This window comes from Tachypleus tridentatus, chromosome 12 (assembly GCF_004210375.1).
Source record: "Tachypleus tridentatus isolate NWPU-2018 chromosome 12, ASM421037v1, whole genome shotgun sequence".
Classification (NCBI taxonomy): domain Eukaryota; kingdom Metazoa; phylum Arthropoda; class Merostomata; order Xiphosura; family Limulidae; genus Tachypleus; species Tachypleus tridentatus.
The window spans coordinates 126,707,339-126,731,216 of record NC_134836.1 but is presented as its reverse complement, the minus strand read 5'-3'; the positions used below and the strand labels follow the sequence as shown (position 1 = coordinate 126,731,216).

At 31.9% G+C, this 23,878-nt stretch overlaps 1 protein-coding gene across 7 annotated transcripts in view; it reads right to left on the bottom strand.

Moving 5' to 3' along the window:
* Window positions 1–9,461: 9,461 nt before the first annotated feature.
* The window catches only part of LOC143234635 (histone deacetylase 4-like), a 78,198-nt gene continuing 63,781 nt past the window's right edge, over window positions 9,462–23,878 (bottom strand). For all 7 annotated transcript variants that reach the window (XM_076472115.1, XM_076472116.1, XM_076472117.1 and 4 more), the window contains 10 exons: window positions 22,955–23,109; window positions 21,808–21,863; window positions 20,725–20,812; window positions 17,882–18,001; window positions 15,109–15,206; window positions 14,265–14,383; window positions 13,363–13,432; window positions 13,057–13,205; window positions 10,218–10,368; window positions 9,462–9,793 (listed from right to left, as the gene is read on the bottom strand). In XM_076472115.1, the coding sequence (XP_076328230.1) occupies window positions 9,742–9,793; window positions 10,218–10,368; window positions 13,057–13,205; window positions 13,363–13,432; window positions 14,265–14,383; window positions 15,109–15,206; window positions 17,882–18,001; window positions 20,725–20,812; window positions 21,808–21,863; window positions 22,955–23,109 (1,058 nt within the window). In that variant the 3' untranslated portion in view covers window positions 9,462–9,741. The remainder of the gene's footprint in view (window positions 9,794–10,217; window positions 10,369–13,056; window positions 13,206–13,362; window positions 13,433–14,264; window positions 14,384–15,108; window positions 15,207–17,881; window positions 18,002–20,724; window positions 20,813–21,807; window positions 21,864–22,954; window positions 23,110–23,878) is intronic.

The following is a 23,878-nucleotide window of genomic DNA, read 5'->3' as shown; positions in this document are numbered from 1 at the left end:
GTAAATTATTAAACAGCTTTCAAAGATTATGCAACACAGTTTTACATGGTACAAAACAAGTTATAATAATAACTTCACGAATTTAATTATTTTAATCACAACTACATTTGTATCTGAACAACTGTAGAGACTAACTATTTAGAAAGCTATTATCAGCTCCCTTATTTGTTCGGACATGTTTTGCTCTTTGTTGTTTTTGTGCATCAGAAGGTTTTGTACGACATTACATCACTATAATATCAATAATAATAGGTCCTATTGAGTTTAACATACTACTAACTATCAAACGTGATGCACCATATCACACGTGGACTAAGAATCTTCAGAACATTTAACAAGTACTGCATACCAATGGGCTGATACTTCATGTTTTTATCTTTGGGATGAAAATTTAAAATACATGTTTCACTCACGATCACGTTGTACACTTGGATGTGAATACTATTAAGTTATACATTACTACACTTTCATAAATTTCACCTATAAATATTCCTCTAATGAAATGCTTATTCAACACCGGAATAAAATTTTCATTTGACAAACGTTTTCAGTTTAGTTAGCAAAGTGAAAACAGTTTTCTTATTGGATCTAACGTTTTTTGGTCAATAAAGGAAAAAAAAAAAAAGTCTAATTCAGTTTAAAAGGTAGGGCACAAATTTATTTTTTTCTGTTTTGGTTTTTACAAAGCTAATACCATTCAATCTCTTTGCCGTCCATTTTATTATTGAGCGAGGTCTACGGCCTAAATTAGGCTAAACTTTAGGCCTATACTGACTTAACAAATGCTACTGTATTTATGTATTAACATATTCAGTTATTCAATAAAACTAACTTAATATTAAATGTTATAAACCTATGAGCTGCGAATTAATAATTTATGTATATTGTAATATTACGCTATCCAGACAGTAGGTTATAGTTGGCATAACTTTAAATATTTAAAATAGTTAAATCACTTAATTTCTATACGTTTAACGCAGTCTTCAGACTAGAATATCTCGTTAGAACAATTACAACTTAATTTTTTCTTTTGGTAAAATAACTGATCCAGAAACTTCATTTAAAATAACACAAAATCATTTAAGTGAGACGAATTCTTAAAGCTTAAACGAAGAAATATAAACCTGATCTGACTTTGAACACAACTTTAGTTCCAAGTCATTTCCCTGTTTAGAATACTTTAATTATAAATTTTGTTTACTTCCTAAGTCAACACGAACTTGAAGCAAACACTTATTAACACATAACAGTACTGTAATTTATATTACATTTTTAGTATGGCTGCTTTGTATTTATCAAAGAATATGTTTATGTCAATTCCGAATCTGAACCTTGGAAAGGCAGCTAATACAGAACCTAAAATTGAAAAAGTTTCCCTCCAACGGTGATGGTCCCGTTCACCATTACTTACGTAACATAAAAATTACAATGTTGATTTGATCATTTTTGCCAATAAAAAAGACATCTCTGTATCTACTGGTAATATTATCATGAAACTTGTATTCAGTAAAGTTAATAAATGTTTGTTTCAACATTTTTAATTTTAAAAACTCAATATAGTGAGTTTAATACCACTATTTTTTGTTCATTAAAATTATTTTCGTCACGTTTTTCAATGTTAACGTTGTAACATTGTCTGAGCATCAGATAAACAGATTTGAAATTTTAATCCTTTTTAAAACCATAAAAGTAATATTTAATAGTTATGGATTTGTCCAATCTCCTCACCCAAGTTTCCCAAAACAGGATACAAGTGGTAAATTATAATCTTTAAATACACAGCTGTAAGTAGTGACATATAGGCCACTACGCCAACCTTTTTAACCTTAAGCATAAGACATGCTGATTGGCGGAGGTGATCAAGCGATACCCATATGTTGATCAACGTAGACAAAAGTTTTCTCTGGTCGAAATATTTCTGTATTTGCAGTTAAAATCTGTTCTATCAAGTTACGAGAAATCTGGAATTTTTTTTATTTTTGTTTGCCGACGTCTACTACATTTCATTTAAGTATTATTAAAATAAACAAGTAACATCATTTTAATATTGGATGGCAGTTTTCCCGTACCAGTATACTTTCCAGAAAGTAAATTTGTTTTCCTCAAGCAAAACAACATTTTTTGCATACAAGATGTGTAAAAAATATATACATATATTAATCTTTTTAAATTTTCTTTTGGCTGGGATAAACAAATATTTCAAAGAAATGATTGAAATTTCTAAAATTAATTGTTCACTTATGCACCTTTAAAAAATGTTAATGGCGTCTGTATTTATTTAACAGCCTAACATGGTTCACATTTCTGTGATTTGACTCTCATCATGGTCTCTCTGGAAAAAAATACTGGAGATACATTACAGTATCTTACACAACACCCATGCTGTTATAGTCTGACCTTCGACCTAGTCCCTCAGGCAAGGATATCAGAGTGTTTGTTGTACATCATATGTCATGTTATTCAACATGACCACAGATAGCATAGCCCTATCGTATCTTAAGATACGAAAATGTAATCGGTTTCGTATGGAAAAATAAATATATACACGCATTGTATATGTCACAAAATATTTATAACTCAAGTACAGTTCTATCACCAAATAAAATGTTTTTCATCCCTTTCGTAACTTGTTGCTAAATAACATTTTTCCTACTCTGTTTAAAATTAATTTTTATAGCCTTGCATACGGACAGAAAGGCAAAATTTGTGCACAAAATTTAACGAATTCACAAAACACAATTTGTTTTTACAGCAACTTCTTTATTGGTAATACAGATCAGTCCTAGTACAGAACAGTCAATATTTTCACCGTACAAAATGTTACACAAAACTTGTAATCCCAATAAATGGGTCACGACCTTGTAAAGTTAAGTAATATGTAATATCTTCTTTTAATACCATGTGCCCAGCAAAGCTAAACTTTCAAACGTTAAATTCCCTATACATTCTAATTCTAAAGTCACATCAACTCACAACTGAAATATTCTACTATATAAAATGAGTTCCTAAAGATCTGATACATCAGAACAAAGAAAAACTAGCTAGATTTAAGTGTTAACCTAAGCTATTAAATGTGAATGACTGGAATATTATGGCTTTGAAAAATCACCGAAATAACTCACCTTTATCGAAAACAAATTCTATAACCTACAATAAACCGTTGTATATAAACGATTTTACGATGTTTAAGATCCAGTATATTGGTCAACCAGAAAACACCACGTAATACATCATTAGAAATTAAATTATTCAACAGGAAGAAACAAATTAACCTATCGTTTTACATGTAAATGACTCGTATCTCCCAAATATGTCATTTCATTTGAGAGATCATGAACTCAATCTTCAAAATAATCACAGAAAGTTAATATATTTAACACAAAGTTTAACACATTTTATTATTATTAATATTATATATATATATATATATATATCCTAGAGATTTTTCTATTATAAACCTAAATCTTAAAGAATTTTAACATATTTTATTTATATATAAACCACAAATGTCCTACCATCATTGTTATGAAATACAAGGGTAAAAAAATGTTTGACAAATTTGCCAAGGTCGGTAAAAAAGCAACACAGAAGTGATAACATTGAAATATGTTGGGATAAGCCTTATATTAAACTACATTAAGGGAAAGAAAAACGTTCAACCATATTTTATTTTTTTTGACGTCACAGTTAAAGATACAGTTCAGAACAAGCTTATTTGTTTTAAGTTATGCACAAAGCTACACTATAGGCTATAATGTGCTGTACCAACCACAGGCATTAAAGTCAGGTTTTAATACAAGCCTTCAAACTTACCACTTTGGGGCTAGAAACAACTCATAATATTATGTACGATTTTAATACTTCAGGTAGGTTTAAAATTGTGTTGATACACCCGAGAAGGATGATAAATGGAGCATGTTATTTGTAATAGAATTATTTTAACTTATGGTAAACTATTGCAAACAAACTTTAATAACACAGTTTATTTGTTTAATAAAATTAACTTTTTTTTTTTTTTTTTTTTTTTATAAGAGAAATACACATGATAAATCATTTCAAATATTTATTTCTGGTAAAAAAAAGAATGATTTGTTTCGAACGCACACATCTTTATCACAGGGAGAACGTGTCCCCTCCACCTTTATACGTCCACAATACTAGTATATATTATTTTAAGATTTATTTTTCACTTTAAAACAAAGTTGCAATAACCACAGTTTTTCTAGTCAGAAAATGATTAGCAACCCCAGGAGTTTTGTAAGAGGTCCGCACTACTTCTAACACTAACGAAAATGTAACTTGTCCCCCATCCACTATCTTATCTCAAAGATAAGCAAATCCTTGATTTTTATATTCACTCGAAAAAACAGTTCCTAGGCTTTCTTTAGGGTGAGCCATATGAAACAGAAAAACAGGAAACTTGGATTAAGTAACATCATGAACCCAAACTAGGTTGACGTCACTCAAATAGCAGTTTTAATATACCTGTGGCACGGATTAACGTATTTGATTTTTTTTGTTTTCTTAACACAAATCTACTTTTTTAGAAATCCTTTGTAACCATATATTATTGGTCAAAGGGTTATTCGGGCCCAGCATGGGCAGGTGGGTAAAGGCGTTCGACTCGTAATCGGAATGTCGCGGGTTCGAATTACCGTCGTACCAAACATGCTCGCCCTTTTAGCCGTGGGGGCGTTATAATGTGACGGTCAATCCCACTATTCGTTGGTAAAAGGGTACCCCAAGAGTTGGCGGTGGGTGGTGATGACTAGCTGCCTTCGCTGTGGTCTTGCACTGCAAAATTAGGGGCGGCTAGCGCAGATAGCCCTCATGTAGCTTTGTGCAAAATTAAAAAAAAAAACAACAAACATCAAAGAGTTATTCAATTCTGACTGGTATGTGTTGTAACGTGAAATACATTTATAAATAGATATAGATTAATTACAAATTATACTAAAATCCAAATGAACATATAACTTTCAAATGTTCATAAAATAAAGGTGAACGTCAAACGGCTTTTACTGCCACTAAAACATAAAAATTAAAATTTGTCATAAGAATAAAGTTTGTACAATAGTTTGTTATAATGAAGACAGAAATTGTAAGGAGTATATGGACAAACAAGGATATCCTGCCTTGACCAGTGTGTAAATCTGGAATGTTGATTTCACGGATGTTTTAACAAGTGACATAATACAGTTCCGGTGCTAAACTGTCAACTTCCCATGTTTATTGTAACTATAATTCAAATAAGAAAACCATTTTATGAACAGCTGAGACTTCCAAGTTAGCCAATGTGAGCTAAGCCTATTACTAAGATGGGGGGGGGATATTTTCCATCCCTTTCTCTTATTCTCTTTAATATTAAAATTGTAACAAAAAATTGTTTTATATATATATATATATATAACGTTTCACAGCATTGATTAATGTGATATTTAAATAAAAAGAAAATAATGTCATGTTTTAACCAATATATATCTTTAGAAATGACAAACACATTAAGCTTACAGAACCATAAGGATACAGTACATTTATAACAGTAGTATTCTAACGTCATAAGTATGTTTATTTTAACAAATAATACTCATGTACGAAAAAAAACAACAACACATTTTTGAGACTAACTAAAACTGACAAGAAGTTAACTTACAACGTGGTACTGAGTGACTTTTTAAATGTTTAATACAAGTCGTCTGTAAGAGAAAAGGTGTTTATAGAATGGTTATACACCTTGTTTGTAAGTATAATATCATTAGAACCAGTTGAAACCTGAGTAAAACAAGTTGACTAGAAAGTCATGGGTACAGGTCTCTAGCACGTTCTTAAGTCACAATTATGTTACACTAAAAAAAACAATAAAGCCACCACTACAGAATATAATATTTGCTCTAACACAGTATCTAGTATTAAAAACAGTGAAACAAATGATATGTACATATATATTTTCTCTAGAATACAAACATCTTTTATCAGAAAACCAGAAAGATACTTCATTGTTTGTTCTTTCCTTCCTTTCTTTAACAAGTGTAAAAACTCCAACAATGACTCAGGTTAAGTTTTACATTCCTTCTAGAGAGGATATTTGTATTTCTCCTTTATAACTTAGAAAAACAAGTAAAAACATACTTGTATCTTAAAAACATAAGTCATACGAGAACACAAAACTCCATGTTCTTGGATGTATCGTGTGTCATGTTACACTGTACGATAGATCGCGTTATGCTGAATGTAAAAACAAAAGTATTTAAATTTTGGTCAAGATAATACGCTGTTTGCCGCACTCTGTATCATAATACGCTGTTTGCCGCACTCTGTATCATAATACGCTGTTTGCCGCACTCTGTATCATAATACGCTGTTTGCCGCACTCTGTATCATAATACGCTGTTTGCCGCACTCTGTATCATAATACACTGTTTGCCGCACTCTGTATCATAATACACTGTTTGCCGCACTCTGTATCATAATACACTGTTTGCCGCACTCTGTATCATAATACACTGTTTGCCGCACTCTGTATCATAATACACTGTTTGCCGCACTCTGTATCATAATACACTGTTTGCCGCACTCTGTATCATAATACACTGTTTGCCGCACTCTGTATCATAATACACTGTTTGCCGCACTCTGTATCATAATACACTGTTTGCCGCACTCTGTATCATAATACACTGTTTGCCGCACTCTGTATCATAATACACTGGTTTGCCGCACTCTGTATCATAATACACTGTTTGCCACACTCTGTATCATAATACACTGTTTGCCACACTCTGTATCATAATACACTGTTTGCCACACTCTGTATCATAATACATAATACTCACTGTTTGCCACACTCTGTATCATAATACACTGTTTGCCACACTCTGTATCATAATACACTGTTTGCCACACTCTGTATCATAATACACTGTTTGCCACACTCTGTATCATAATACACTGTTTGCCACACTCTGTATCATAATACACTGTTTGTACACTCTGTATCATAATACACTGTTTGCCACACTCTGTATCATAATACACTGTTTGCTACACTCTGTATCATAATACACTGTTTGCCACACTCTGTATCATAATACACTGTTTGCCACACTCTGTATCATCATAATACACTGTATTTACACTTGCCACACTCTGTATCATAATACACTGTTTGCCACACTCTGTATCATAATACACTGTTTGCCACACTCTGTATCATAATACACTGTTTGCCACACTCTGTATCATAATACACTGTTTGCCACACTCTGTATCATAATACACTGTTTGTTACACTCTGTATCATAATACACTGTTTGCCACACTCTGTATCATAATACACTGTTTGCCACACTCTGTATCATAATACACTGTTTGCCACACTCTGTATCATAATACACTGTTTGCTACACTCTGTATCATAATACACTGTTTGCTACACTCTGTATCATAATACACTGTTTGTTACACTCTGTATCATAATACACTGTTTGCCACACTCTGTATCATAATACACTGTTTGCTACACTCTGTATCATAATACACTGTTTGCCACACTCTGTATCATAATACACTGTTTGCTACACTCTGTATCATAATACATACACTCTGTATCATAATACACTGTTTGCCACACTCTGTATCATAATACACTGTTTGCCACACTCTGTATCATAATACACTGTTTGCTACACTCTGTATCATAATACACTGTTTGCCACACTCTGTATCATAATACACTGTTTGCCACACTCTGTATCATAATACACTGTTTGCCACACTCTGTATCATAATACACTGTTTGCCACACTCTGTATCATAATACACTGTTTGCCACACTCTGTATCATAATACACTGTTTGCCACACTCTGTATCATAATACACTGTTTGCCACACTCTGTATCATAATACACTGTTTGCCACACTCTGTATCATAATACACTGTTTGCCACACTCTGTATCATAATACACTGTTTGCCACACTCTGTATCATAATACACTGTTTGCTACACTCTGTATCATAATACACTGTTTGCCACACTCTGTATCATAATACACTGTTTGCCACACTCTGTATCATAATACACTGTTTGCTACACTCTGTATCATAATACACTGTTTGCCACACTCTGTATCATAATACACTGTTTGCCACACTCTGTATCATAATACACTGTTTGCCACACTCTGTATCATAATACACTGTTTGCCACACTCTGTATCATAATACACTGTTTGCCACACTCTGTATCATAATACACTGTTTGCCACACTCTGTATCATAATACACTGTTTGCCACACTCTGTATCATAATACACTGTTTGCCACACTCTGTATCATAATACACTGTTTGCCACACTCTGTATCATAATACACTGTTTGCCACACTCTGTATCATAATACACTGTTTGCCACACTCTGTATCATAATACACTGTTTGCCATATTCTGTATCATATAACTAACTTATAAATAGGATATAACAATGTTCTATAAATCATTTCCACGTTTTTATAACAATGTACAAGTTCCATGTATATCTTACAATACTTATGAGTAAAGTTGAGATTGTAACTACGTACCAATCTGAAATTAACAATGCAGTGGAATACACATTTGGTACAATAAAAACATTGAACTGTATAATTTTGTGATGTTACAGTGTCTTGTGAAACACGTTCTATACATATATCAACGCAGACTCATGTTCTAAATGTCACAGATCACACTCTGACTGATACAACAACGTGTTACATATAAAGCCATACCAAACCATCATTTTGACTCAACAAAAAATGTAACGTTACACGAAATATAATTTTTGGCATATGTAACTACGATACATTCACAATGTGCTTTCGATTGTAACAATATAACAATATATAAATTATGAATCTAAGTATAATGAACATCTTATATTACTCAACTTAACTTGTGAATAAAATGTTTTATATGGCCACAACTAACAACATGACACATTTGACAACAAATATAAATGCTGGATTTCTCTTCTGTTTCATTTTCTGCATTATATCCATAACATAGGAAAGACAAAAAAACAACCTGTAATGTTTGGTCCAAGAGAAACATTATACAAACCTGGTTCATAACACAGTTTGTGGGTGTCAGTTCAACCACAAATTCTATCTGCAACCCTGGACACCACATATTGAGAAGGATTATGGGATATGAGCTTTCACAAATCATAATGAGAAAGTCTGTCAGATTTTCATTCACATACATACATTCTTTTGGTTTTTCAAGATAAAACCACATTTCATGGTAACAGTGCAAGAACATGTTTTAGCAAATGTCGTCTACAAGTCTATAAAATGATGCACTTTTAGCAACGTGGTGACAATTTACAAAAACATTGGATGTGGCAGGATTTACGTCAGCTGTGTGCGCTAATTAGTTATGTTATCAAATGCTATCATGGCAAAAAGCACAAATGGGATTTCTTCTCTTTTGTACGATATCATTGAACCTGCTAGGTACTGAAAAACTATATTTCTTTTATTAAATGTATACTCACATGACATATATACACAATAACAATGAAAGCAGAATGGCACACTACATTACAACATACAAGTTTGTGAAGCATGTGGATTGAAAGTCTCAGCAAATAGGCTTTTGTAGCACTTGCGTGGGTAAATTAGTGTAAGAAGTACATGATGTGCAAGTGATGACAGCCAACTGTCCAGTACAGTAAGTAATGACTGGTTCTTATTCTGGTCTTCATCTTACTCCATGGGGTCCTCAACTTCCTTGGAGGGACAGTCTGGCTCCGACTCCCTGTAATAAACACTTAAAAGTTTGAAAAATCTGAAGTTAAGTTTCACAATTATATCTAATAAAACTTTTTTGGAGTGTAGTTCTTTGGTGAAATATTTGTTAACACTATTTACATCCATACAAATAATGTACACAAAATTGTTTACTGCTACAGTTCTATGTTTTATAAAACATATTAAACATCATAACACAATAAAGTTTGTACTGAAGGAAAGAGAGTAACCAGCAGGGTTAGGTCTTACGATTTATCACTTGACTTCAACCTTCGTGCAAGTTTTAAAATGTAAAACAAAACAAAAACAGTTTTCCTATCCTATGAAAGTAGATAAAGCAACTTCACACACACACACACACACACACACTGAGATCCTACAGTTAAGAAACAAAGGTAACATTATATAAAGGAGAGATGTATCCAACTCACTGGTGACAAGTTCCTTGTGGAATGGTCATAGAGAGCAATGCGAGAGCTGTAACGGTGTCCATCTCTTCACTTATGTTCTCACTTTCTTGTGCTTCCAAGAGTGAGAAACCAATCATGGGAGCAAAGCGTTTGATACACGGCCAGTGAGAAGCTACGAAAAACACCCCCCCCAAAAAAAAAAATTTACATTTCCCAATAGAAATAAAAAATGTTTAAAAACAAAATAAAGAGAACCATACTTTGATAACTAATCCAAGAAACAACAAAAGTAGTTTGAGCTGCAAAGAAATAACATTTTTGTAGGAAAAATAAAAGGAATTTGTTTTTTAGCACAGATATTCACGATGGATTATCTGCAGATGTTATTACTAAGTCAGGAAACTTACCACTGAACTCTGGATAATATTCAAAACAGTTATCACTAGAACATGAACTTAGTTTATTTTTTTATTATTGATAAAATTGAAATTTAATAAAATATCTTAAAATGTATCAATAAATTCTATGTATGTTTCAAAACATTTTCCAAAAAAATAAAAAACAATGAGACATGTATTTAAGTTATAAATTTACATGTTAAAATAAATATGGGCAAAATAAAACAAAATCTTTGAACAAATTTATAATATTATGCAAGTTATAAAATTTGAAAACAATATTAGATTAAATTATCAAGAAACTATTTTTATGTAAAGCTATACAAGATAAAACATTCAATAGGTTTGTTGAATACTTAAAATACGAGTGAAATACCATTGTGTTGAAAACTGTCTTATTTCTTTCCACTTTTAACAAAACCACCTGTACTTTATTAAAGATTAATATCTAAACATTCTGATACATGGTATTTGTCAGAAAATAAAAAAAACACTTGGCTGGACATTTTACGGTGCAGAGCAACCAGGCTATCTGTGCCAGTAATATATGACATAAGATGTTTTCTGACCTAATTAAAATACTGGTTTTTAAGGCTTATCTAAAACACACAAGTTTTAAGATGACAATAAAGAAATGTTCTTAACATTTAATAAAACCATTCCTTTTGTCAATAATCATTTCTAATTATAGTTACAAAAAGAAAAATTCATAGCTACAGGTCAAAGGTCATATTATTATGTTTGTTGACTTGCACTCAGAATTCTATTTAACTACTATTTTATTAATTTATGTCGATAAGTTTGATTGTAAATTATAATTCAAATTTTAGTATATATTAGATTATTCAATTTAATTTAAAACTAAATGTTGAAAAACACTTAAATATGGAATTTTGTGTGTCATGTGATATGTTAAATGTAGCACTGTTTAAAATTAGATGTTTGTGATGTCAAAATACAAGGTTACGGTTTTGTATGACTTAGGAACTCAAATTACTACTATTAACAAGCTATAATATAAAAGAGCTTTCTATATTTTTTATTTGCCAAGATATCACTCATGTAACTAATCAAACATAGAGTTCCTGCTTATCTTCTCGCATGTTTGGAAATATTCCCACATACATTTACCTGTGTATATGACACATGAATAACCACCTGAAAGCTGATAATGTCACCATTTTGACTTCCTCAGTTATATTTATGTCTTTGAATGCCATCTTGTTCTTTCAAAACAAGATTTTAAGGAGGTAGGTTGTGTCACCATTTTGACTTCCTCAGTTATATTTATGTCTTTGAATGCCATCTTGTTCTTTCAAAACAAGATTTTAAAGAGGTAGGTTGTGTCTTTAATCCGCTCAAAATTTCATTTTGTTTAAGCAAAATACAGGTTAGTTACTACACTTGATAAATTATAATGGAATTATACTGTATCAATACAGTAATTAATTATTTTTTGGTTGTTCTAAATGTATATATGAACCTTAAAAAATAATTTTTTTACACATCCTATTCATCAGAAATTACTTAAGGGTTAGCAGGCTGTGAGAAGCAACATACAAACAAGATGAGATAAATGTTTGCCTTACTTCTTTGTTTAGTGTTCTATGTTTTAAGAGATTGTCTAAAAACAGAAATAATCTATATGTACATATAATGTATAAGTAAAATGTGAATGTATTTTACAAAGTGTTACTCTACTAAAATACAGTCAAGACAGGTCACTTTGTACAGGTTAAAGGCCAGTTTTATATTACTGGTTATGATAACAAATACTAGTGCACTGCATCATTTGAATTTTAGTATTGTTAGCCAAGCACTGTTGAAAGGTCAATATAATAAGAATAATAAATATATATCTAAATGTATAATATTATGATATTTAAGCTATTTGCACTAAACATTTGCATTTTTGTTATAATCTAACTGTCATTCTGGAACAAAAAAATTTTACATTAATTTCCTAATTTTTTATATTGGTTACGAGGTCGGTCAAATTCACAGACCCCCACCTATATTTAGGTAGAGAAAATAACAGCCAAATATAAACTAAAACATAATAAAGTTTTAATGAAAACAAACATTTGAAATGTATTTAGAAGGTTTTAGAGCTTACACAAATAATATTTGGGATTTTTGAAATGAATAGTTTTTTTTTTTTTTAATAATGACATAAGTCACTTTACACTTGGACTAGAAACAAAACAGACTCGATATTTTCAAACAAATCTTTAGTAAAAATACTTCATATAAAAAAAGATCTGAATTTTTGTGTACAAAAGACTTGTAATAATTAGTAAAAGTTTTCCAAATTTTATGAAGGTACACATACAGCACTAAAAGTTATAGTATGAATACATAACTTGTGTAAAAGTATATGAACTTACGTATTTTGTACTGAGCCTGTCATGAAATAGTTAATTCAGTAATGCAACTATTAAAATATATACATATATATCCACCTTGAATTGTAACAGTTCGCTGCAGAACTTGTACAGCTATTGGACAAGGCTTACGAGCAACTTCTTCTTCTCTTATTGATGATCCTTCATCTCCCAGAAGAGACATGATGCATTCCTGAGATGAGTCACAGATAGATGGGAGGTCATAGCTGGAAATAACAACAAAGTGAACCTATGAAAATTATAATTTACCAAATAGTTTTACATATGAAAACAATTTATATATATATAAAAAAAATCTAAAACTACTCGAGGAACATAGATTTTTTTTTTAATTTTTAATGAAAAAGTTAAGGAAAACCTCACCCTCCTTCCAAAGCAAGAACAACCTTTCCTTTAGCAAGTGTCATCAGTTGTCTGGTTAGATAACCAAAGCCTGCAAAATTAATGTGCATAGTTGCAATTAGAAAAAAGTGTTTGTAAATCAGAACAAAGTGTCATGTAAACCATTTAATTAATAATGTAATGCAAGTTTTTACATAAGGCCACCTTTAAAATAGCTCTTCAAAAGAAAACTAACCTCTTTTGACTATCGTAATAAGACAGGGAGACAAGTGGAGGGAGATAACAAGGAAGGATTTATTTTAAAACAACTGTATTACAAAAGTATTTTTCTCTTGTCCTAGTGTTTTTTTTTTTATGTAATCAATTCCTATTTTAATTTTTGTTAAATAAGTGTTCTGTTAAAGATGAGAAACAGATTCTGATTTATAGAAAGATACAAGTCATTGAGAAGTTAAGTATACAAGTAATTGTCTGACCTTACAAAACAGTTTACAAGAAAGCAGGTTAACTAAACTAAAGATTAATAAATATAAATCATGGTTATAAAGAGTGAACAAGCATGTGGTTAATATAAGGTTATGATAGAGCCACTAATCACATTCTTCATTTTCACTGCCAATTAGAAGGATTTCTCACATAACTTAAAGGTTTCATGATGATGAGAAACCCACCTGATGTAAAAACGTCATGAATGGGTATTAAAACTATTTTAATTAATCACAGAACAACGTTTTGACCTCTCTAGGTCATCTTCATGACAACCTAAGAAGGTCGAAATGTTGTTCTCCACTTTAATTTGATAAAGTTTTAATACCCATATCAACAGTCTTGGGATACAAACAACTTAAAGTTTTAAATATTAGAAATTATACGATGCCACCGACTTTAATGAAGTTGTCAGACAAGTTTTGATAACTACTTACACGAAGGTGACAGAGTGTAGCCACCTAGTGGTGCAGGATGTCCATTGGCAGCATCAAAGCCTGCAGCTACAAGGACGATTTCGGGATCAAAGTCTCTGGCAATGGGCATTATAATACTTCTGTGAAGAAATGTTAAAAAACTTATGGAAATGTGTTTATATCTTGCCACATGGTAAATGGTTCAAGGGTTATATTATACAATGAAGTATGACTCTTCCAGAAATACATTTCTGTGGATCACACTATGTGAAGCCAGCCAAACACATTAAATAAAGCGATGAATTTGAGTTAGAACATTAACGTACTTAGCAAATCTGACATACACTGAAGATATATAGTGTTCTGAAAATTATTGTAGTGCCCAGTGAAGTTAGACATGGTCTAGTCCTAGTTAAAAGAACCTTAATAATACACGTTTTGTATTTTATTTTGCATAGCATTATTTTACTAGCCTATTTAAATCTACAAATAGAATAACCGATTAACAATATATTAAAATAGTTTAATTTGAAACAGTAAACACCACAAAAATTAGTGTTAACTCAGTTTGAAATGTTTTTAAGGTCTATCTCACTTCACTACTTATATGTTCATGTTTTACTGATGGTTATGTTAGTATAGTGGATGACAACTACTCACTGTAAACAATATAAGAGATGATACTGTCCATTTTTCAAGTTTTGTTAAAAACTTCAAATGGTATTTAGTGACAACAGTTCAAACAATGTAACCAAGTTGTGAAGTGTTATAGATGGTCGATATTCTTCTTACTGTTGTTAATAATCAGTTCAAACATCACTATAACATCACAGTCTTCTACCTTTCACATTGTACTATTACATACCTGAATGCAGCAATGTATTCAGCATCTCCCATTGGTGGGTTTAGTGCACCTGACCAGGCAATGTTGACATTAAACCCAATACCATCTTCAATTCCAACCTACAAAAAACAAACTGCTACGTTAATACGCTTTCACAATATTATATACAAGTCAATATATTTTCACTTCAGTGGACGTTATATGTTAACATTATGTGCAAGTTGATTGTGTCTTCATACACTCATTCATGTACAAAAAGGGAGCTTTGTAATATTTCCTGTTAAGATCTACTCACAACTCTCGTACAGATGTGTTTACCTCGGCAGTGTGTGTCACAAAGTAAGCCAACACACTATGCTTTATAATGATGGAGATAGAATTTAAACACTAGGATATTACATGTAAGAGAAAAACATATCACTTTGATCTATTTATAATCAAATGTGTGAAATACATATATTACACTATTTAACAAATTTTGTGGTTCAAATGTGTGTGAGAAAAGGTTATCTCCACTGTTGAGTGTCTTAAGAAATATCTATGGCTTTACATACATTATTTCTCTACATAGAAAGTGTGTAGATAGCACAAAGCCTACATGTACCACAGTTATTTAACTTAGTGTGTGACAAGTCATGGGCAGCCAGGTTGTCTACTCTGGCAGTAAATTAAAAATCTGAAATTAATCTAAATATTTAATAAAATGGTTATTAAAACAAACCAAAGCTGGAAGATATGCGATAAATATGCCCAGGTTTTTCGGCTATGCCTCTGCTTTTAACAGTAATTGTACGAACATTATGGTAGATTATTACTGCATCCTAGTCATTAGTACTTACAGTACAGTGGTTGTGTGTAAACTACACACGTGCTTACAGTTACAGTACAGTGGTTGTGTGTAAACTACACGTGTATACAGTTACTGTTACTGTATGTTTTCAAACTCAGTTTCTAAACATTAGAATCTTTTAAAGACTACATACATAGATTGTAATTATACAATGCTTAAAAAGGCCAGATTTTCTGATGAGCTTGAATTAAAATGTAATTTTTTTTTCCTGGGGCTTGAAATGTTAAGTACATTTGATGTTTAGTTTTAAAATGGTTACACACAAAATAAACACAAGAATCAACTAATATATATTTCATAGCTCAGAAATAACACCCACCTCCATAGCACAGGAACTATGTATGCAATACCTGAAACATTTAATACAAGTCTTTCATAATAATAATTTTAAACAATAGGGAATCATGAATAGCCATGGCACCTGAAATTCTTTCAGGCACAATTAGAGCAATATACAAGACCTTTTGTTTTATTAGCTACATTTTTATGTGCCAGCAATACCAAGTGTGGGGTGCACCTATAGTTGGTTCAAGTTTATTACTTATCAGACCAGACTACTCTCAAATTGAAATTATTTTAAGCAGTTTTAGTGAAATAACCGACGAGACGTTGGTTGTAGTCAAATACATCAATTAAAAGGGTTGGACATCCCAAGCCCAAATATATAATTAGATATAAAATTGGTCAAGGTAAGATAGTGCTACAAGCTAAAAATTTGTATCCCAAAAAGTGTTGGAGACATTTCAGGAGCCACTACACTGCAGTAAAAATGTTTTATTACCAGTGTTAAACTAAGACTAGTAAATTATAAACTTGAAAATGCAATGGTTTGAATATATGATATCTCATGTTCGATATTACCGGGGCTCATAATTATGTTACTATCGATATTACGGGGGGGGGCTCATAATTATGTTACTATCGATATTACCGGGGGGGGCTCATAATTATGTTACTATCGATATTACCGGGGGGGCTCATAATTATGTTACTATCGATATTACCGGGGCTCATAATTATGTTACTATCGATATTACCGGGGCTCAATTATGTTACTATCGATATTACCGGGGGCTCATAATTATGTTACTATCGATATTACCGGGGGGCTCATAATTATGTTACTATCGATATTACCGGGGGCTCATAATTATGTTACTATCGATATTACCGGGGAGCTCATAATTATGTTACTATCGATATTACCGGGGAGCTCATAATTATGTTACTATCGATATTACCGGGGCTCATAATTATGTTACTATCGATATTACCGGGGCTCATAATTATGTTACTATCGATATTACCGGGGCTCATAATTATGTTACTATCGATATTACCGGGGGGCTCATAATTATGTTACTATCGATATTACCGGGGGGCTCATAATTATGTTACTATCGATATTACGGGGGGGGGGCTCATAATTATGTTACTATCGATATTACCGGGGAGGGCTCATAATTATGTTACTATCGATATTACCGAGGGGCTCATAATTATGTTACTATCGATATTACCGAGGGGCTCATAATTATGTTACTATCGATATTACCGAGGGGCTCATAATTATGTTACTATCGATATTACCGAGGGGCTCATAATTATGTTACTATCGATATTACCGAGGGGCTCATAATTATGTTACTATCGATATTACCGAGGGGCTCATAATTATGTTACTAGTCAATCCACGTTCGATATTACCGAGGGGCTCATAATTATGTTACTAGTCAATCCACGTTCGATATTACCGAGGGGCTCATAATTATGTTACTAGTCAATCCACGTGAAGGTGTTGCTTTTGATTCTTGCATCCAGCAATAAACACAAAGGCTAAAAAGATGTAAAGAGTTAATCCATTCTGAAAATATCTTAACTATTTCTGTAACTTGGTGTATATCCAACTAACCCATAAAACTAAAGCACAGGAATACTTTCTACCTCTAAAGGATCGCCAGTTCCTGGAAAAAAGTTACCATCGTCATGACGATGAAGGGAGATGTAAAGAACATGATGGTCATCATAAAATATCTCCTGAATACCGTTACCATGGTGAACATCCTGTGGATAAAAAAGCAAATCAATTAATACCTACATGTACATACAGATCTGTTTTAAACACGTGCCTATAGGGGATTAAGGTTCTTACAACCATGGTGACAAAACTGTACAAAGATCTGCATGTTCATATTTAATAAACAAGTTCTTACAACCATGGTGACAAAACTGTACAAAGATCTGTATGTTCATATTTAATAAACAAGTTCTTACAACCATGGTGACAAAACTGTACAAAGATCTGTATATTCATATTTAATATGTTTTCTGTATGAACATACTATTCATTTCTAATTTCGTGTGATAACAGAATTTCTTCTGTATGTGTACAGGTTTTATGTAACAAGCTGTTAATGAAGTTAAGTTCGTTTAATTATAGCTGGCATTGTTCTTAAGAATAACAAAATAAACAACTACTCCATCTATAAACAATACTGCAGGATCACTTATTGGTAGTTCTGGTAATATTAGAAAGAGAACGACCAGTCACTTGGGTAACATTAGTTGCTCTGTAGAAATACAGTGTTTCTTGTGGGGTAAGAAATGCTATATTTATTTAATCTGGTACAGTGATTTAGCTTGAGGAATTGAAATCACAAGTTTTCAATAAAAAATTATTGTTCCATGTCAATAAAGCAAGTACACACACTGTATTCGTGTTTTATGCACGATAAAGCAAGTACATCTACTGTATTTGTGTTTTATGCACAATATGGTAAAGGTTATTAACTTATTGTTTCATTTTGTGTTTCCTCTCTTAATTCAACATCATAACTCAGAAATATAGCACCCGTTTCTAATCGTTAGCTTCACCAAATCTTCTGTCGTTAAGAAGACCTATCCTTCCACTCTGTGGTGAATTCAGTTTTACCAGTATATACCACATTTCAAAGCAAAATAAGTTTTAGTTAAATGCTAACTTACACGAACTGACTTCGATGTTTACAAAGTGTTTTTAAGAAGTCTTAAAATGTAATTTCTAGCACATCAATTTAAAGTCATATTATTGTATCAAGATGTTCTAAATATGAGCTAGTAGATCTAAGATGTTCTAAATATGAGCTAGTAGATCTAAGATGTGTATTAAAACACTTTCTATCTAAACATTTCACTGCACCTGGAACACACATTTTCCAGTAACCTTACTCCATCACCATGCAGGACAAATGGTTAAATTCAATGTTTCATTCAAAATTTTCAAGTGTGAAATATGGGAATACAATGAATTGGAAGGTATTTATTGGTATCCCACCTAATGTTGATACAAGTTTCCTCTCAGTGTCTTCCACTCAGTTCTTCTGTAACCAACAAGATGCTTGAGTAGAATATACAAGAACTGTGAACTTTACATGCCTGCATTGCGAGAGCTGCAGGTAGTAACCCTAATTACTATGTAAATATGCTTGATGCACTTGAGGTAGATAGCTTAGAAGAAGGTGAAAATGAGACAAGGAGCTAGTTCTCCATCTAGCAACGACAGTCCAGATGTTGAACCTAGACCCAGCAGAGGAAGGCATACACAGCTTTGACAATGGGAAACATTTGTCCCAGTCACAGTGTGAAGGGGTACAAATAGTGGACAATATACATCCTGGTTGCATTTAATGTATTAATATAACCACATTTCAAATGTCATGTATAGCCACATTTTTATCGAAAAAAGGGTTTTCATTAAACACGTTAGGAGGAGAGAAGAGCAAAATATATTCTTGAACCTTTTGGTAATATCAGGTATCTACTGGCAATAGATAGTCTGATGTAAGTATTGTTCACTTCCTTACAGTTTCATAAATGTGGCGAGTTTTTTAATAAGTTTATCTGGTCTGCACCACCTCTATGTTAGTTCTCTCTGCTTGTATAATTATATAAAATTACTTACTAATGTTTAGTTTAAAATGAAACTCAGTTCTGCTATAATTAAATATATTAATAATAATAATTAAAATAACCATGAATATATATAACTTATTGTAACTAGAATAGTTGTTGAAAGATGTCTTAAGACGGAGTTACTTCTGTTAGACTGTACTGCCCCAAAATACTCGGTCTCACGAGTACGTTTATAAAATATAGTACCTGAAAGGTTTACTTTAAAATAAATATTAAATCAGCTAAACTTAATTAAATCAATAATTCCTCCCCCCCCCCATTATTACATTAATCTCAACTATATTGGAGGATAATTCATTCCTTTTGTGCATCAAGAATTTTTACACTCTGGTACAGTTGAGAACCATATAAAATGGGCACATTGAGCAACAGAGAATTGAACTCATGCTTCTCAGATTGTGAGTAGAAAGCTCTAACCACCAAGCCAATAAAACAATATATTAAAGATACTGTGATTATAATGGTTAGAATGATGTAGGATATTACTATGTAATCATTTCTTATATTTATCTTGTCAGTTAGTTCTATTTCTTATAAAATCATAAAAACATTAGGAGAGACACATTATATAACATTTTATTTCAAGAGATTATGTTGTACGTCAGATGTTTTATAGTGATTATATAAAGAACTTAGTTCTATGTAGTAGACACTAAACAGATATTCTGAAAGGAATACACAAGCCCCAGATATTTAAATGATGAATCCAAGGTTTCAATAACCATCTTCATAAATGTGAACTACTGAGTATCTACTAATATTAATTAAAATCATGTCACTTTGAAAGGAGGTCTAGTATTTATTGGTATTTGTTGTAGACAAACAAAGCAACTTACCCAATCAACAATCAAGATTTTTTCAAATTTTAATTTTTGTCGTAGTTGTTTTGCAGCGATGGCGATGGAATTAAAGAAACAAAATCCCCTGAAATAAAAAACAAAAACAGAAGATACGTACCAACAATATTCACTGAAGGGAAAAACAAAAACAGAAGATACGTACCAACAATATTCACTGAAGGGAAAAACAAAAACAGAAGATACGTACCAACAATATTCACTGAAGGGAAAAACAAAAACAGAAGATACGTACCAACAATATTCACTGAAGGGAAAAACAAAAACAGAAGATACGTACCAACAATATTCACTGAAGGGAAAAACAAAAACAGAAAATATGTACCAACAACATTCACTGAAGGGAAAAACAAAAACAGAAAATATGTACCAACAACATTCACTGAAGGAAAAAACAAAAACAGAAAATATGTACCAACAATATTCACTGAAGGAAAAAACCAAAACAGAAAATATGTACCAACAATATTCACTGAATAAAACTAGTTATTGTATGTTACATCTAGTCCAAAATCACTGCCAACCATAAATAAAATACAATACAAAAATACACTTCACTGATTGTATTTCTGTAGAATGAATGAGTTATTCTCCTGCTATAAGAAACATACATTTCCTTATCTCTTACCTGAGATATGTGAAGTTTAACAAACACTCATTTTACAAAGAACTGTTTTCCAACAAGACTCTGATTAATGAAGTGCTAGAACTATCAGTTACTTCTAGTGCAACTTTTATAACAAAAACAGAAGTATTTTAATCTATAATATAATGTTAATATGAAACAACATATATGATGCTTTTATTGGCAAACAGTTATTAATAAATGAAACATACAATTATCTTTGGTGTTTTTTTTTCTCAATTGTAAGAGACATTAGTATAATACAATATATTCAAATTACACTTTTATATCAATATGGTGCACTTTCTTTGTGATTTGCATGTGATAACAAAAACATTGTATCGTATGTTACCGATTAAAAAAAGAAGTTATTTCCAATATAACATTATCAATAGAAACTCTGTATTTACTAACAAATAAACAGTCTGTTCACTTACATGGCTTGTTGGGGCTCAGCATGGTGACCTGGTGGTCGAACAACTGCAAACCCATTCTGTTGAGAAATATAAGTGAGAAAAAGAAGTGTCTTCAGTACTTAGCAGACAGTCTTCACCTAACTAGACTTAGAACTGAAGATATCTGATCTTGAAAAATTATAAGACAATAAAGCACCTAAAATTTAGTAGTCACAGTGTCAAATCAGATGTTCACTCAGAGTATACAAGAACACTTTCTTTTGTGAATAAAATTACTTGGGTAACTAACAAAATAAAAGAACCTAATTTCTTTATTCAAATCACTCCTCTGTTTGTTCCATATATTAGTTATTTCTACTAATCCTTACTTTTGACTTCCATTACATAAGAGCTTCTCCATCTATATCCAAACACAAGTTTTAAATTCGATATTAATGGAGAAAAGTTGTTGTTTTCTACGTGTTATGCTACATAATTCACTCTATTCACTATGGAGAACCAAACCTTGGACCACAGCATTGTAACTGACCCACCATGAGACAATAAGAGAAAATAACTGTATGTTCGGTACAGAAAAACCCTAAAAGACGATGTTTGTTTTGTATCATTAGAATATTTTACATTTTTAATGTTCAATAAGCAACCTTCAATCTCTTCTCACTCTACCAACTGTTGTACCATCATGACTTTCACACATAACACATATCTAATACCAGCATCAGTATATTTAATCTTTACCTACTTTGTTTCTCCAGTAGCTACTAGAGTGTTTTAACAATTCCATCAATTTATTTCATAATTATTACTCATAATGCATCATTAACCACTCCACACTTCATGTGTCCATTAATAACTATCACTGATTAGTATACATGTTTAGCAACAGCAACTAAAGGGACACTAAGAATTCTTACTTTCATTAGCACCAATCACACATTTTAAAATTCTACAGTAACCTTTACAAAAGTAGCAACATTTACCCAACATTCAGCCATACATTTCCTATAACGCAACCAATCATGTTCTTATTTCTTCAGTAGCACAATAAAATATTCCCAACAAATTTACTTGTACGACAACAAGGGTTACCGTGCTGCTAATTTGTTTGTTTTTCACCTTAATTTACTTGTACGACAACAAGGGTTACCGTGCTGCTAATTTGATTTACCTTAATTTCCCCAGTCCCTACTTTCAGGGCTAGCTCTGTTACACATCCTGCAGCCATGCGAGAAGCACTAGCAGTGTGAAGTTCATTCCAGACTGTGTCAGAATCAACTCCAATTCCTCCACATGACAACATCACAAAACTCTTAATAGGCAAGTCTGAAAACAAGATAAAAGGATAGAATAGAAAGATTAGTGATAAAACTGCACATAGTCAAGTGAAATATTCTTTATTTTATTATTATACATACATTAAAAATCATAAAACTGGATTATATTGATGAAAAGATAAAACAAAACAATAGTGAAAAAAAATTGTAGCCATGGTACAAACATTTAACATTAGGACCCAAAGTCATAGACTGGGATAGTATATAATTCTAATTTATCTAAATATTAGATATGTTGTGTACAATTCATACTATCCTTTATTTTGATGTATTTTAGTTTTTAATTTTCAGCCTTCCTAAATGCATGTACAATAACAACACACATAAACGTGTGTGTGTGTGTGTGTGTGTGTGTGTGTGTGTTGCAAACAGTTTGAAATTTCTTGCTTTTTAGAACCATTATGGTTAAATGGTGATCCAAATGGTACAACTTGAGGCATTGCTTTAAAAGATTTCTGTCACCATAACAGGTGTCCACTCCATCAGTGTAAGAACTCAAGAAGATACGAGTTACTTGTGTTTACAGAGAGGCTAAACAACTATATTAATGATAAAAACTGAAGCCTCTAAAACCAATTGGTACAAGATAAATAATTAGAAATCACTGCATGATTGGGTTTTGTTAGCTCAAAGCCACACAACGGACTATTTAAAAACTTTGTCCACCATATGGTAACAATTTTTGTATTGTAAATATAAATTAATTGGTTTGGTTTGTTTGGAAATTCATTCAGAGCTACACAAAGGGCTATCTGCAC